Source organism: Eptatretus burgeri, chromosome 6, assembly GCF_056783735.1.
Source record: "Eptatretus burgeri isolate ZD-2024b chromosome 6, Ebu_testis_v1, whole genome shotgun sequence".
NCBI lineage: Eukaryota > Metazoa > Chordata > Myxini > Myxiniformes > Myxinidae > Eptatretus > Eptatretus burgeri.
Genome location: NC_140966.1, coordinates 24,047,631 through 24,065,070, shown reverse-complemented (window position 1 = coordinate 24,065,070; position 17,440 = coordinate 24,047,631). Strand labels below are relative to the sequence as shown.

General features: G+C 42.1%; 1 protein-coding gene across 4 annotated transcripts in view; it reads right to left on the bottom strand.

The window, feature by feature from the left end:
* The window catches only part of LOC147024408 (xylosyl- and glucuronyltransferase LARGE1-like), a 406,140-nt gene that overhangs the window by 50,674 nt on the left and 338,026 nt on the right, over window positions 1-17,440 (bottom strand). For all 4 annotated transcript variants that reach the window (XM_085884303.1, XM_085884305.1, XM_085884302.1 and 1 more), the window contains 2 exons: window positions 17,158-17,313; window positions 2,101-2,264 (listed from right to left, as the gene is read on the bottom strand). In XM_085884303.1, coding sequence (XP_085740429.1) covers window positions 2,101-2,264; window positions 17,158-17,313 — 320 coding nt within the window. The remainder of the gene's footprint in view (window positions 1-2,100; window positions 2,265-17,157; window positions 17,314-17,440) is intronic.

The following is a 17,440-nucleotide window of genomic DNA, read 5'->3' as shown; positions in this document are numbered from 1 at the left end:
TTCTGGATCGATCTTGTCCACTCCACACACCCATTATTAGCTGTTATATGGGGGCTTATGGATTTGGTCTCGAATTTTGTGTCCATGTGTGCGTGTGTGTGTCCGCAACCTAATTTCGGACATATATGGACTTATTTTATTTGTACTTGTTAAAAAGACAACACATGATGGTACACGTCATATTTTTTTGACATCAGATCAAAGATGGTTGACTGGCAGCCATTTCAGTTGCAAAAAACAACCCGGTGTCGAACACGCCCTCAACCATTTCTCGGACACGCATTTACCGATCTTTTTGAAACTTGGCACACATATAACGAATGAGGGTGTACATTTGCATGTATTTTTTTTTTCGAAATCAGATCCAAGGTGGCCGGCTGATGGCTATTTTAGTTAAAAAAACAAAAACAACCCAATGCTGAACACGTCCTCGACCACTTCTCGGATGTGCATCCACCTATGTTGTTTAAACTTAGCACACAGATAAGAAATGATGGCTTACATTTGCAAGTCATTTGTTTTTGAGATCAGATCCAAAATGGCCGACTGGCAGCTATTTTGTAACTTAAACGTGTCCCCAACTATTTTTTTCTGACATTGGCACGAGCACAGTACACAATGGCCCGCACTTGCACCTAATGTTATTTCGCAATCTGATCAAAGATGGCCGACTGGTAGGCTGCTGGCCATTTTAGTTATAAAAAACCCAATGTTGAACACATCCTCAACCATTTCTTGGACACACATTTACCGATGTTGTTCAAACTTGTTGAAAAAAAATGACATGCTTGTGTAAGCTGTCATTTGTTATCTGTGTGCCGTCAGATCCAATATGGCTGACTGGCAGCCATGTTAGTTTCAAAAAAACCTCATGTTTAACGTCCTCAACCATTTATGAGACATGCATTTACCGATGTTGTTTAAACTTGGCACACAGATAATGAATAATGGCTTACATATGCACATCATTTTTTTTTTTTAGATCAGATACAAGATGGCCGAGTGTTGCCCATTTTGTTACTTAAAGGTGTCCTCAACCATTTCTTTGACATGCATGGTCCGATTTTGTTCAAACTTGGCACAAGCACAGTACATGATGGTACACACGTGTCCCTCACTTTGTTTTGTGATCTGATCAAAGATGACTGACTGGAAGACTGGTGGCCATTTTAGTTGTACATAAGTATGGGCTTGCCTTTTAATTACTGCCTTTTTTTACTTATTTATTTATAATTTATAATTACTGCCTTTATAAATTTAATTTATTAATTAATTGCCTTTTAATCAATACAGCAAAATGACTGAAAGAACGGATGCTATGACAATTTATGTCTTTTTTACTCGTTTGTCGAAGTTTCCCACTATTTGTACTTCAACTCTGTTGTTGGTGTTTATACCCTCTCTATACTGTTCCCTTTTTGTGTTGTGTCCCGATCCGTTCAGTGTTCTCGCTCTTAAACGAGCTATGACTGTATAAAAAAGAAAGAACAATAGGCTTTCGCATGACGTGTTTCACCAAAACAATGGAGGGCCGTGGTGGATCTGGGACACATTTCAAACATTGGATGGAGAACAAAGGCATCATTATACCACAGATAAATTAATTTTGGGATGGAGAAGGGGTCAGTTCTGTACCTATGTACCCATGTGATTTTTTTTTGTCGGTTTCAATACATTGGACTGCTTATTAAAATAATTGCAGAACCATGAAGATTATGATTAAATACAAACAAAGTGAATGAATTCATATTTCTCAAATATTTGAAGAGGATTTGGTACTATGAGGCTAATGATACAATGTTTGAATTAATGACTCGTCTTGCTGGTGAAGGGTATTGTCAATCTGTGTTGGCAGATAGGTACAGCAACCATACATCAATCGACGTATTGTTGTTTTCCTAGAATAATAAAATGCTTCATAAATTGATTTAATTTATGTGAATTAAAGGCTCAGAAAAGAGCTAAGACTAAGAGGATGCAGTGGTGACCTTGGGCTTTAGAAGTAATGTGTTGAATTAAATAAAGCAAAGGTGTAGCAAAATAAGGACAAAATACACTTTGTCGGATAACCATGATAAGCATCATGATAAGCAGACACACCTGTCCATTGACAGTTGGGCCACAAGTGTGACATCGTTGCCATCAGGAACTGGAGTATACTCATAGTGCAAGAAATATAGATGTGTACGGTGAATCGTAAGCCTCTCACGACGAAAATCATAGCATTGGTCATCCTCATCAAGTTCTGATAGCTGGCGCTGAAGCTGCAACAAAGCAAGAACTTGTAATGTGACATTGGGTGTTTAAGTTCCAAATAAATGTTTTATATTTTCATGTCTTAGATTATGCTCTTCCATGAGCCTCAATACCAATCCAAAAATTGTTGCATATATTCCAGAAACCACAATAGAATATCAATCCATTTTAGGAATATATAGCACCTAAAAATAAAAATACAACAATATGTAATAACAAATACACAAAGCAAAATCAATAAGGCTCTTCATAATAATGGCAATAACAATATAAGGAATAGACCATGTGAAAAAGCAAGTGCAAAAAGCTGGAAAACGTTGAGTTAAAAGACTATAAACTCAGATGTGTAATTCACATGGGGTGCTTCATCTGGTACTCCAAAACGCATTGTGCATTATACGTGCTTTGCACTCTTGACATGACATGAGTAGATTTGAGAATTATTTAATCATCAGAGAATATGTTTCATGTTTAAAATATTCCTCTGTGAAGATTCATTGTATTACATCATGATAAATTATTGTCAGCTGTCCATTTGGCTTGCTGTTTTTTCTGTATACAGAAATCTAGGTTTGTGGGAGAGTTGAATGTTCACAGACTGACAGAGGATCAAAGGGGAGCAGGAAAACAAAGACTGCACATGAGTACATGAGTAGAACAAAGGGAAAGGGCAGGAGTGTGGGGAAAGGGGGGAGAGGAGATCAGTGAAAGGGCAAAAAAGGCAAAGGGGAAAACATGAGGTGAATAAGGACAGCACTCTCAGAGGATTGGATAAAGGAGCTGAGACAATAGATAGAGGAATTTGGTTTCATAGACAAGAGAACAGAGGGATGAACGAATGTTGGAGATAATTTAGGTTAGAATCGAGGAAGGTAATTATTTGTAGGGGAGGACTGAGGGATGAGAGAATGGTAGGAACGAGGTGATACCAAAATGATAGTCCACCAACTTGCCTGTGGTGGGCAACAAGCTGTTAGGGTTAACTTGCCTGTGGTTAACAACACTTGGGGCCTGAGACTAATTTTGTTTTGGGGGCCCTTTTCTTTGATTTTTATTAACAATATATGTACATCTACGGTTCGTAATTTACATATATGGAACTTACGCTAATATATTTATTCTCTACTAGCATGGATCGGCTCGCTACGCTCGCCTCTCCACACATCATTGTAGAGATTGATGTCACAGATTTGCTGTGTTGTCATAATTTACACCAATCCCAAACATTTCTTTTGAACAAATTTATTTGTAATATTGGTGACATTATATTTATTTGAAATTTATTTGTAATAGAAAAACATTCAAGTGGTCTAAATGATCAAGGGTCGAAGCTGTCTAATCTGTCTGAAAGGTGTAAGGTGTCTAAATTGGGTTAAGGTCGAAGGGGACTGAGGGGTTATAGGGATCATTTTGGTCCTCGGGGTATTTTTAGTCCTCTGAGTCTTTTGGGTCATTTTGGTCCTTTGGGTCTTTTTGGGTCCTCATGGTCTTTTTAGTCCTCAGTGACTTTTGGGTCTATGGGGTCTTTTTGCTCCTCAGTGATTTTTGGGTCTTCAGGGTCTTTTGAGTCTTCGGGGTCATTTTGGTTTTTTGGATCTTCGGGATCTTTTGGGTCCTCAGAGTCATCGGGGTCTTTTGGATCTTTTTGTCCTTGGGGACTTTTGGGTGATCTGGGACTTTTAGGTCATCTTGGTCTTTTGGGTCCTTGGTGTATTTTGGGTCTTCAGGGTCTTTTGGGTCTGAAAGGGTCTTCAATGGTCGAAGGGGTCTGCAATCTAAAGCATCGAAACATACATTCCACAAGTACGCAACTAATAGACAGATGTGTGTGTGTGTGTGTGTGTGTGTGTGTGTGTGTGTGTGTGTGTGTGTGTGTGTGTGTGTGTGTGTGTGTGTGTGTGTGTGTATGTGTGTGTGAGTGAGAGAAATCAGGGTGCAACTGACGTTCAAACAGCACATAATTAATAGACATACTTGCAGTCTGCAACCAACATTCACACAGCACATAATTAAAAGACATATAGTCACCCAGCTTCACTGTCAAAGGAATATTCCAATAGTATGCAATTTATAGACGTTCATGGAGTCTGCACACCCCATTCAAACAGGATATGATTAATAGGCATACAGTTTTCATGGACTGAGTGAATCACGGCTTCACGGATGGGCGGACAGACGGACAGACCTTGCTTTTCATATATATATATATATATATATATATATATATATATATATATATATATATATATGTATATACAGTAGACAAGGCGTAAGTCGGCAGCGTGTAACTCGTCACTTCGCCTAAGTCGGCAGCGTCAAAAAGTCCCGAATTTATCTCATGTTAAGTCCCTATGAATAAAGGGTCATCCCTCCGTAAGTCGTCATCTCTAAGTCGTCACTTCGTCTAAGTCGTCAGATGTTGTCCGTTCCCACGTAATGGAAACTCAAGTAAATTACCACTCCCAACTCGTCACACGGAACTGCTGCCTCGTGAGAATCCCGATTTCATGGAATCGTGATGCTCGCTCATTGGTTTACACCGCCAGTGATAGGCTATTTATAACTGCGTACACACGTTGATCGCACTGCAGGCAGGACAATGGCGACTAAGCGTAAGCTTACAACTAAAACCTACCAAGAAAAATACGACATTATCCAGTTTTGCGAGGCAAACCCACTGATGAAGAAAACAGCCATAGCTGAGAAGTTGGACATCAAACGGCAGACATTGAACGATATCTTGAAGAATAAGGGCAAGATGTTTGGACAAGTGGAGAAGATCGCGAGGCCAGTGGTAAGTGTGAAACGCGTGAAATGTGTGTCCTTTGAAGATGTCGATGACGCGCTCATCATCTGGTTTCGGCAAATGTCGGCTCAGCCAAATATTCGGTTGGACGGTGAAATGTTGCTGCTGAAGGCACGTAAATTCGCTGCGGACCTCGGGCATGATGATGCTGAGACCTTGCCGATGCATTGGATAGACAGATTCAAAGTGAGGTGAGGAATCGGCAAGGTCAAGAAGTGCGGCGAATCAGGCAGCGTGGATTCGGCAGGGGTGCACGACTGGAAGGATGGCAAATTGAAAGACATCTTGGAAAGGTATCAGCCTCGGGACGTGTACAATGCCGATGAGACTGGGCTTTTCTGGCAGATGCTGCCAGAAAAGTCTCTGGGGTTCGTTGGTCAATCCCATCATGGTGACAAGCAGGCGAAGTTGTTGTCTTACAGTTGTTCATTATCTTTACTTTTGATAAACTGATTCATGAATTCCATCTTTGCTTGATCACTTTCCAACTCACCAATGAACCCCCACCTATGCCTCGAGGATTGTGTTTTCCTTTTGGTACAATAGCCGGCTCTCACACATACGTGCCCAGGCCACGCGCCACTTCATCCTTCACCCCACAGCCATCATGAATGTTCGCACACGCGTAAGTCATCACATTTCTAAGTCGTCACTTTTTTCTTGGTCCCGATGGTGCCGACTTACGCCTAGTCTCCTGTATATATATATATATATATATATATATATATATATATATATATATATATATATATATATATATATATATATATGTATATATATATATATGTATATATATATGTGTATATATATGTATATATATATATATATATATATATATATATATATATATATATATATATATATATATATATATATATATATATATGTAAAGATATGTATAATATATATCCAACCTTAATTTTTCGTGCGTAAACAAATGAAGCTCGGGAGACGTGGTTTGGTGCACGTATGTAGGCGATCCTAATCCGTATGTGTGAATATTTTCCCGCCTGCAGAAGCTGTCAGTCGCCGACAGACCGCCGATGAGTGAGGAAGTGTAAGTGAGCGCCATCGGATTTTTGTTTTATATATATATATATATATATATATATATATATATATATATATATATATATATATATATATATATATATATATTGTTGCGGATTCGCGCCCGCCGGCGTGCTGACGGCCACGTAACTCGAATCGCGGCACGTCGCCCACCGGACGGACAATCCAGTCGTGACCCTCTCGGACTAACGCCGGGAACCAGTCACGGGTGGACCTTTTGGTCTCACCGCGATCGAGCCAATCAGCCCCCGCGTGGGATAGGGTTGCTCGCCAAATTCGACCTACCTAAGTACCCACGCGGAGGGTAGACCGGGCAATCGCACCTCGCCGCAGGTCGACTTCGGACACGAGCCACTTAAGCGACCCGTTCCGTACTATCGGGATAACCGAGCGGTGTTATTCGTCGACCTCGACGGTTCGATTAATTATCGGGCGTATTCAGCCCACTACCAACCCTTTACGTGAAGCAAGATGAGGATTCAATGAAAGAAATGACGAAGCGAAGCGGGAAACAGTTCAACACAAAGCACATTTATTCGCGACGAACGGAAAGCACACATATTCAATTCCACCAAAAGCACACAGAAAAGAAAAACACAATTCAATTTACACAAAAAGCAAAGGCGACAATGCAGATCTACTACCGATTACGCGAGCACACGGCAACACTTATACAATTTTACTTCACAGACGGCGCCGACAACACATACCCAAAACCAAGGAAAGAATACCCTCAAGGATGAGGCGGGCCTGAGGCCGAGACCGGGTCGGGCCTACCCGTCTGGTGATGAGACGCGGAGCGGCGATGGTGCCTCAACTCCGCGGGCCTCGCGGGCAGTGTCTGGTAGGGGGTGGGAAAGGGGCCCCCTTGGTCGCACTATCTCAGCGCGGGGGGAAACAGGAGGGGGTTGCTGATGCTCGGGGTATAGAGGATTTTTATTGTCCCGCGACGAGCGTCTCCACCTCGGCCAGGTCGCGCTGTCGGCCTCCCTGGGGTGCAGCTCCCTGCACGACGCGAGCACCCCCTCGTCTGCCCTCGCCGCCTCTCCACAGCTCCGTCCCCTCCGCTCCGACTCCAACGCACACGACGACCAGCTCCTTCTTGCCAACTCCACCGCCCGCGAAGTCTTAACTCTCTGTCCTTGACTCTCCGACTCCCTGGACTGACGAACACGGTCGCTTTTATCAGCCCCGTGGCTTCGCCCTCTCATCTTTGACCCCCTCCCTTCGACCTTTCACCTCGCTCCCCATTGGCCCGAGAAAAAGTGGGCGTGAATGCTTTTTGATCCATAAATTTGCATATATCGATCGCCCTCCAACGCCCTGGAGGCAGGGCCAAATCGCCCCTCGCTCACCGATTGGACGGCAAAAAGTGGGCGTGTGTCGTTTTTGATCCGTTTTTGAAGCACAAAATCCGTGATTTTGTACACGCTGTTCGGCGCGCGCCCTGCACGAGTCCAACACCGGTACCCACAGGCGGCGCAAGAACGGTGGCGATGCGACGGTTGCGAGGTGTGACGTGAAGGTCGTGGCGGTTGTGGTGAAGCGGCGTTGTGGTTGGTGGTTGATGTTGTGACTGGTGGTGGTAACAATGGCAGTTGGTCCAAATTAAAGATAGTAAAAGAAAAACGGCTATCCTGAAGAGTCGCAGCACGCATAAATGACATGTATTCCCACTAGACAACGGGTTTGGGCCTAACTACACATGTACTTACCGAGATATCTCACCTAAGGGACCTGAATGGTGGTTTGCGAATTTGGTAACCACAACACTATATACATATACTGTACACACACGTGCACTACCTGTCAAAAGTTTTAGAACACCCCCATTTTTCGAGTTTTTACTTAAATTTAAGCAGTTTAATGTTTCAATGTACTCTGAAATTAAAGCACAGAACAAATAAACAATTGCAGATAAAAAAGAAATCATGGAATCGTTTTGTTTAACAAAATTAATCTAAATTTTTGATTCATCAAAGTAGCCACCTTTTGCAGATATAACAGCCGAACAAACTCGTGGCATTCTTTCTCCAATGGAAATCAAATATTGTTCGCAAAGTTCTTCCCAACACTGCAGAAGTTCCCACAAATGTGTGGCACTTGTAGGTTGCTTTGTTTTCACCCTTCTGTCCAGTTCATCCCAAACCAGCTCGATGGGGTTTAAGTCTGGAGACTGTGCTGGCCATTCCAAGATTTGAAGTCTACAGTCTTGTTTTTCTCTTCGAAGGTAGTTCTGACATAGCCTGGAGGTGTGTTTTGGGTCGTTATCTTGCTGTGGGATGAACCTCTGACAAACTAGGCATAGACCAGAGGGTATTGCATGGCACTGCAAAATGCTGTGGTAGCCCTTCTTTTTCAGGGTGCCAGTCACTCTGTGCAAGTCGCCAACTCTGGATCCAGCAAAAGAGCCCCAGATCATCACGCTTCCTCCTCCATGTTTGACAGTTGGTGTCACACACTGAGGAACCATCCTTTCGCCTACTCAATGACGTACAAAAACCCTGCCTGATGAACCGAAGGTTTAAAATTTTGGTTTATCGGTCCATAAGACCTTCTTCCAGTTTCCAGTAGTCCACTGGTGGTGCTTCATGGCCAGGGCAAGCCTCTTTTTCTTATTTTGCCATCTGAGCAATGGCTTTCTTACTGCCATTCGACCTGTCAAACCTGTTGCTCGAAGTCTTCTCTTCACAATTGAAACTGAGACTTCCTTACTTTGACCAGTGTTAAGCTGTGCTTGAAGCTGCTGTCCTGTGAGCTGCCGATCACGCAAGCTGTTGACTCTCAGCAACTTGTCTTCTGATTGTGTTGTGGCTGTGGGTCTGCCAGACCTCTTCCTGTCAGTCTCCTCTAGTTTCCAAGTGCCTTTTGATGGTATAGGAAACTGTCCTCACTGACACCTTGGCTTCTTTGCAATTTCTCTAAAGGAAAGTCTTACACTTTTAAGGGATACTAGAGGACCCGTGAACCCGTTGGGATCCCGTTGTGATAGCGGTTGAGAAAAAAAGATCATTTCAAACAAAAAAAGAAGATAGCTCCAGCGAACTATACCACTGAGGTTGTTTGCATTGATAAAATACTCCTGAAGAGTTCTTGACTGAATTGGGAATTGATTTTTTAATAATTTTTTCGTTGCCCGATTTGAACGAAACTTGATATTGCACGTCAATGTGAAAAAAAACCCAGAGAAAACAAAGTCGAATATATTATTGTGCGTAATGTTCTAAAAACAACTTTATTTATTTATGAACACGGAAGTATTAGATAAAAATGGCGATGTTTATTTTATGCTTAAAAATAAATCGTTCTTTGTCGATACGAAATGTTTGAGATTTTAAAATAAATCATTTGAAGAAAACAAAAAAAAGATAGCTCCAGCGAACTATACCACTGAGGTTGTTTGCATTGATCAAATTCTCCCGAAGAGTACTTGACTGAATCGGGAATTTATTTTTTAATAATTTTTTCGTTGCCTGATTTTAATGGAACTTGATACTGCACACCACAGGAGAATGATGAGTAAGGTGGTCCTAAAATTTTTCTGCTATCGTGGTCCATTTTGGCTGTATCTTGGGAACATACATACATACATATATACAAGATGAGAGTTTTAGTAATATATAGAAAATGGTCTGTCTGTCTTTTTTTGTTAATGTTCTTTTTCTCGCCATTATGATAGCAATATACGACTTCCTGCAGTGCAATATTGTCCAAATAATGCTTCAGATGTTGTAGCAACAGAGTCTGTTCCAACACTGCTTTTATACAGACAGAGGGTTTGTCACTTATCAACAAAAGTTGGGAAACCTGGAGGAATTGTTTGCATCAACTTTCAAGGCTTAATTTACTTCCATTGCTGCAGAACAGCTGCAGTTACTAACCCATTACTTGTTCCCTGAAAAGGGCCTTTTTTTAACAACTCTGAAATTTACATTATTTTTCAGTTTTTGGTAACCTCAACTTTTTTCTTTTTTTTTTACCTCTGGAAGTTTACCGCTTAGCATTGTACCATTTCAGGTTATTCACTGGACTTGAACTGCTTAAATTTTAGTAAAAACTGAAAATGGGGGTGTTCTTAAACTTTTGATCGGTCAAGTATAAGTATATATATATATATATATATATATATATATATATATATATATATATATATATATATATGTATGTATATATGTATGTATATATATATATATATATATATATATATATATATACACATATATACATATATATATACATATATACATATACATATATATCTTCTTCTTCTTCCTTCGGCTGCTCCCGTTAGGGGTCGCCACAGCGGATCATCCGTGTGATCCGCATCGTGATTTGGCACGTTTTACGCCGGATGCCCTTCCTGACGCAACCCTGGTCGCCTCTTACGACACAAGGATATGGTACACCTATTTTAACCGGGGTATACACCGGCCCAGTACACTGGTACACACTTCGCCGACCTCGGAAGGATGACAGGCTGAGTCAACCCCCTGGTGTATTAATTCAGTGGCTGAACGGGGCTTGAACTCAGGACCTTTTGGATCCCAAGCCGCTGCCCTAACCACTGCGCCAACACCAGCCATTATATATATATATATATATATATATATATATATATATATATATATATATATATATATATATATATATATATATATATATATATATATATATATATATATATATATATATATATATATATATATATATATATATATATATATATATATACACATGTATATAGATTTTGTAGGACTCCTTATTCAGAGCTGAAGAGTGAATATGAGGTTGGTTTTGTTTTCTGTGCTGATCGGGGGGGGGGGGGGGGCGTCAAGTATGAGGCCTGAAGCTTTCTCAATGATAATCTGCCATTGGTCGACAATAATCAAATATTTGGACTCGGCCCCCGCGGAGTCAGTTAAGAACACTGAGCATTGGACTCACTTACCTCCAGTGACATACGATGGGAAGCAGATGCACCATACCATGGCAGGGACCCATACTCCAATATATGTCAGATGAAGGCCTCATACGATTACACTGCAAGTGGCTCAGAATCAATTTAGCTCTGTGGAGAATGGAGATATTGGTCTGCCTTCAAAGTCCGTTTGGTGATGTGTTTCGCACAAGCCAGGTTATGAGGCCATTCCTGGGGCTGCATCTCTTCCAGAGGTTGGCCAGATAAGTAAACTGGAGGGTTTAAAAGCTGAATCTCTCAGAGAGACATTGTGAAAGCATGTGATTTTCATGTTTTGAAAGACCATCTCCAGGTACCTAACCAACGACTTTTTCCAGTTCTCCAGAGATGGATGCTGAATCAGCCTGCCGATCAGAAGTTTGATGTATTGTTCTACAAAAGGTGTAATCATCCATGAAGTTGTACAGAGGATTATTCAGGAAAGTTGAGAGGTCATTTCTGTAAACCATGACTGAGGTCAGTTCTAAAATGCTGCCTTGTAGTCCACCAGCCTCAAGAGGGAGATCTTGATACAGAATTTGATCAAAAGCAACCATTTGGTTCTACTCACAGAGAAAGTCTGAAAATCATTCAAGGGGGGGCCACTTATTACCAGTACCAGACACCTTGGAAAGTAAAGCTGGGTGTCAGACAGCAATGAATGTTTGAGCTTTGTCCATGAGAGAGATGACCCTGATCTGAGATTTAATGCATCATCAAATTGGGAAAGGGGAGTGGGTGGGTTAACTGGTGGGTTAAATGAAGATTTGATGTGTTAATCAATAAGTTAATCAATCGAACCATCAATTGGTGGGTTAAATGAAGAAATATGTCCATGGTAGAATCACCGGGGTGAAAGCCAAATTGATGATCAGGGATTAAAGGGTTGGAGAATAGATAATGCCTGAGGTCTGAAGCAATGTTACATTGAATTAATGAAGGCTGGAAGTCTGTAGTTGAGTGGATCAGACTTGGAACCATTCTTGTAAATGGGGGTGAATTTCCTAATTTTCTCAGATTAATGCATTTCCCATATGACAAAGTCCTAGAGAACAGTGAGGAAATGGGGGGAGGATAGGACTGAAGCACAGTTCTTGAGGATCATTGGTGTCCACTGGTTGTAGAGGAGGTGTCAGGATTGAATATAAATGTATCAGCCTTCATGGGAGAGAAATCCAGAGGCTGCAGGGAGCAGGGAAAGGATGGGTAGGTGAAAAGGAAGGATTGGAGACTGTCCTGTTTTTTTTTAATCAAAGACCGTCAAGATATTTGGATATTTCCTGAGCAGTTCTTTATTCTTATGTAGGACAAAGCTGCGGAGTAACATCATTGGCTGAGGGTGCGGCTGTGCCGCTGATGCATTGCCCTCTGCTGGTTAGGGCAGGAATTTGGAATTTGGCCATGGTGTTGGTGACAGCTCGCCTAATCTTCGCGAAGGACACCATGGGATCCTTAACATATACCAATGAATGCCAGCAGACGGGACCTCCAGTTAAACATCCATTTGAAGGACGGTACACACAATGATGAATCACCCTGCCTGTGAAACACCTGAATGACAGTTTATAGCTGGGTCGTGATTCAAACGCAGGCGAGAGAGCTCAAAGGCGAGTGTGTCCACCTCTAGGACATCCTGTTAGCCATTCCTGAGCAGTGGCCGTACTTGTTGGGAGGGAAGGTGCCTTTTTCTTCTTTTATGTGGTCCGATCATCAGCCATTCATGATGTAAAACCAGCAGATCTCAACCATTCTCGGGCCTGCTGATCAAGTTGTGCAAGAGCGTTCCAACCTCTTACCAACTGGTGGATGGGATACTCTTCCACAAAGTGTTCTGCAGTTTGGGGATCTCCACAATCACAGCTTGCTGTGTCAGCAGGATTCCAGGTATTCTGTACATGCAAGCCTTAAAGCATCCAATGCCTGTACACAGTCCGTCCAGGCAGCACACCACTCCTTTCGTGTTAGTCTGCAGCCAGCTGGGGAGGTGGAAATGGGCAGCAGATGCTGCAGTCTGCTGCCTTCAGGTTGCCTCCTTTTCCACTCTGAGAGAAGCCACTGTTGTCTGCTCTCTGAGCTGTCTGCCATGATGTAAGACTGGGCTGCACTGCTGAAAGGTTTCTGAATCTTGAGTCATTTAGTTTGCAGTGGTTCATGCATCCTGTTGAAGAGGGGATGAACTTCAGAGTCAGCAGATTTAAGTGCAGGATTTCTCATTACTGCTTCTTGTCTTAGTTGGTGAGGACAGGTAAGTGGTGGGTGGGTATCAGTCTGAGGCAGCTGTTGATGACTCTTTGGGCAGAATTGAGCTGGACATCCACTTTCCTTGGGTGTACGCTTCTACCCCAAGCAGCAACACCGTACTCTGCTGGAGCCTGCACAAATGCTCGTGTGGTGGAGCATAGGGTTAGGAAATCTGTTCCTCAGTCATAACCTGCTAGTTTCCTGAGCAGGTTGACTCTTGCTGCTGTTTATGCAGCCACATTCTCAGCATGGTTGCGGAAAGTAAGGGTCCTGTCTAAGTTAATACCAAGGTAGGTCAGTGTATTGGTAAAAGGAATTCGAGTACCTTTGAATCAAACTTGGAATTGTCTTGGCGTCCATTTTGCTCAGGTGAAAAGCTGAGCAAATGGTCATTTTGCACATTAAGACGGAGTCGCTATTGATGGTAATAGGTGTGCATTGTGTAAATATCACGTGACAGTGCCTGCTCTATTCTCTGAAAAGTGTCACAGATCTTTATGATGGCTACATCCTCTGCATAGGCCAGTTTCATACCAGAAGTGTGTGGCAAGTCAGCTGCATAGAGGTTGAAAAGTGCTGAAGCAGAAACAGACCATTGGGGGATACCATTCTTAAGGTTCCTGGTCTGACTGAGTAGTCCATTTATCAGCACCCGAAAACAGCAGTTGGAGGTGATCTCATTGACGAAATGTACCATACATCTGCCTCGAAGAGCATTATATAGCTTGAAGAACAGGCCACAGTGCCATACATACTGTGTCATGGGCATATGAGAGATCAATCATGAGTGCACCACATTTATGGGCTTCAAACGCATACTCAAAATTTTCTGTGACAGCCAGCACCTGATCTTTTGTGCCCCTGTGTTTCCTGAAACCTGCTTGTTCATTCGGGAGAACTTCCTCAAACACTGGCTCTATCCTGTTCAGGATGACCCTTTAAAACAATTTGAAGGGAAGCGACAGGATCAAAATCAGATGGTATCTCTTTGGGTGATTTTTCAGCTTGTTAGGCTTGGGATAGCTACAACATTAACTCTCGGCCAGACCAGTGGGACTCAAGCTATTGCAAGGCATTGTGACATGAAGGTACTCAACCAGTCGAGAAGAAGAGAGCCTGCAGGAATAATCTGTTCAGCATGACTGTTGTCTAGGCCTGGGGCCTTGCCACACTTGAGTTTATCAATTGCAGTCAAGTTAAGATGGTGAAACTTCTTTGGTGAGGCCAATATCAACAGCTGGTGAGTGCCTAATCTCCTGAAGTTTGGAATTGACATTGCAGGAGAAAGCTTCATCTGGCTGTGGATATTTGTCATTGTTAATGAGTGTACGAGCAATTACATCCGGAATAACTACAAGGGTATTCGGGAGAGCGCATACCTCTGCCATGCAACGCTTGATCCACGAGAACATATCAGGCTCAATACATTTTTGAAATATCGTGCTGCATATCGGTTTTGGCCCAATCTCTCAATGGTGAGGAATCACTTTAATAATTAAAAAATTATCGCATCCGAATCTGGATTTGGATCTTCAAAGTCGAATCAATTCGTTCTTGTGACACACACAACCTGTTCACCAAGCTTTTTCTGAATCCATCCACAACGTTTTGAAGTGTTATGACACACACACACACACACACACACACACACACACACACACACACACACACACACACACACACACACACACACACACACACACACACACACACACACACACACACACACACACACACAAACCAATTTAATCATCTCGGTGAAGAATCACTTCAAAAATTATCAGATCCGGATCCAGATTCGGATCTTCACCAAAATTGAATCAATTCTTCTTTGTCACACACCCCCAACGTGTCCAACGAGTTTCGTCCGAATCCGTCCACAACTTTTAGAGAAATCGGGCGATGTATCATTTTTGGCCCAATCTTTCAATGGTGAATAATCACTTTAAAATATTATAGTAGTCAGATCCTGATCCTGATCTTCACCAAAATCTAATCAGTTCATCCTTGTCACACCTCAACCTATCCAACAAATTTCATCTGAATCCGTGTACAACTTTTTGAGATATCCTGCACACAAGCAAACAGACATGGGTGAAAACATAACCTCCTTCCACCTTCGGTGGTGGAGGTAACATGGGAGGCTTATCGTCTTGCTGTTCTCCCAGTTAAGCGATTGATCAGCTGCCAAGCTTTGTGGCTTGAGCTGGTAAAAATGATGCTTTTATAACTGCTTCTCGCCGTCGTGACTTGCAAACCTTATCCAATCGGGATTTTAACTTGGATGCTGCATGAGAGGCTTTCTCCTCATTAGGTGTATGGATAAAGGCATCATCGAGTGTTTCACACTCGAGATCAAAATCTGATATGTATGTTGTGTCGCAGCTACGGGGAATGAAGGACTTCGAGGCTATACTAATCCCATCACAAAAAAATATATGACTCCTCGATGTTGCGGGACTCTGGGGGAGGAAGTGTGGCCAAATTGTCATCTGTCAATTTCCTGTAGCCATCCTAGTCAGCCTTGCAGAAACTCTATCTCTTAGCTCGAAGGGAAGGTTTTGGAGCCAATAGAGGGGCTTCCTGACGACAGGTCTGTGGTGGGAGTGTGGAAAGCGATCTAAAACTAGTTTTGTCGGTGTTGCAACAGTGCCGTATTGCCACCACGCCAGGGTTTCTGGTGGTGTTCCAGTGGCTTAAGTGGAAAGTTGCTGGTTCACGACGATCAAAGAGAAGAGTGAGATCAGACTGGGACACCCAGTAACAAAGTACCTCACTGTTTGCTGAGTTGTAGTTGTAACCCCAATCCCTATGTTGGAAATTGAAATCACCTATATAAAGAACAGGGGGTGGTGCAGTGGGGAAGTCACTAGGTTGGAGGAGTTCTGATGGTGGCTTGTACATATTGATGGTGTGGAGACTCTGTACTTTGATTGTATGCCATTGCAGATCAGACAGGAGCTGACATTGCAATTACTGTGCAGTCGTAGACAGAAGTCTTGACATTTAGAGGCAATATCATGGAGTTGGCTGTCTGTAAAGGCTAGCAATTTGAAGGCAGGAAGGTTTGCTTTACTTTCATCACAAAGTTGTATTTATTGGAGCAGAATCACAAGTCCACAATTTGCGATGGCTATGTGGTGGAGTACATCATGCTGAGCAGGCGTGAACCCCTCCATGTTAAGTTGCAAAATACCTGGAACAGCAGTGTGATTGATAATGGTTAATCTTGTTGAAAGAGATGAGTCCAAGGAGATATATACACAGCATGCAGTCAGTAAAAGTTAGCTTTAAAAAAGCTGTTTGGTTGCACCAGCACTGAGTAGGCTACTGGAGAAGCTGGATACTGATAGAATATATTGAAGGTGGAAAGACGTTCCCAGGATGGACCGCATGGAGGTCAGTTGTAATGCCATCCCTGAGAAGGTACCTGTTTTCATGTTTCAGAATGAAGGTACCTGGTTTCTTGTTGGGGGGTATTTTTAGTGACATCTGCTTATATACATACAAGTCATATTCTGCATTAAATTCTGTGGTATTAAATATTACTAAACTATTCCAAAACACCAAAATAGCCACTAATTTCACGATGCTCTTCGCAATTGTCAATGGTTGAACATTATTTTTGAATTTGAAAAATAACTTACAGATACAGTACATCTAATTGCCTTTTTGCTGTGATCTAATTTTATTATTTCATGAGAAATTACTCATCACAGATAAATACCAGATATGAAAGAAACAAATTTCTTGCTTCCACAGGCAGGCTGAAAGATTCTGTTTTACTGTCTGCATATGGCAGAATGAGACATCCAGTCAAACTCACCGCCTCACTGTCCAAATCGTTACCATTTGCACAACCGAACAGTTCACGACGGAGCAAATTTCCATCGTATTCTAGGAAGGTGAGGTAGAGGTTACGAAAGAACTCCACATGCTTGTTCTTCACACGGAGTTTCTTGGGAGAGTTCCAATGAATAACCTGAAATATAAAATTTTATGACAATTATGGTTTTAAAGATGCCCAGCAGAAAAACGGAGATTTTGAAAATCCCAATTTTAAATTTTCTGTCAGTTATTTTAGCAAAACAAGCCATTTCATAACTGTG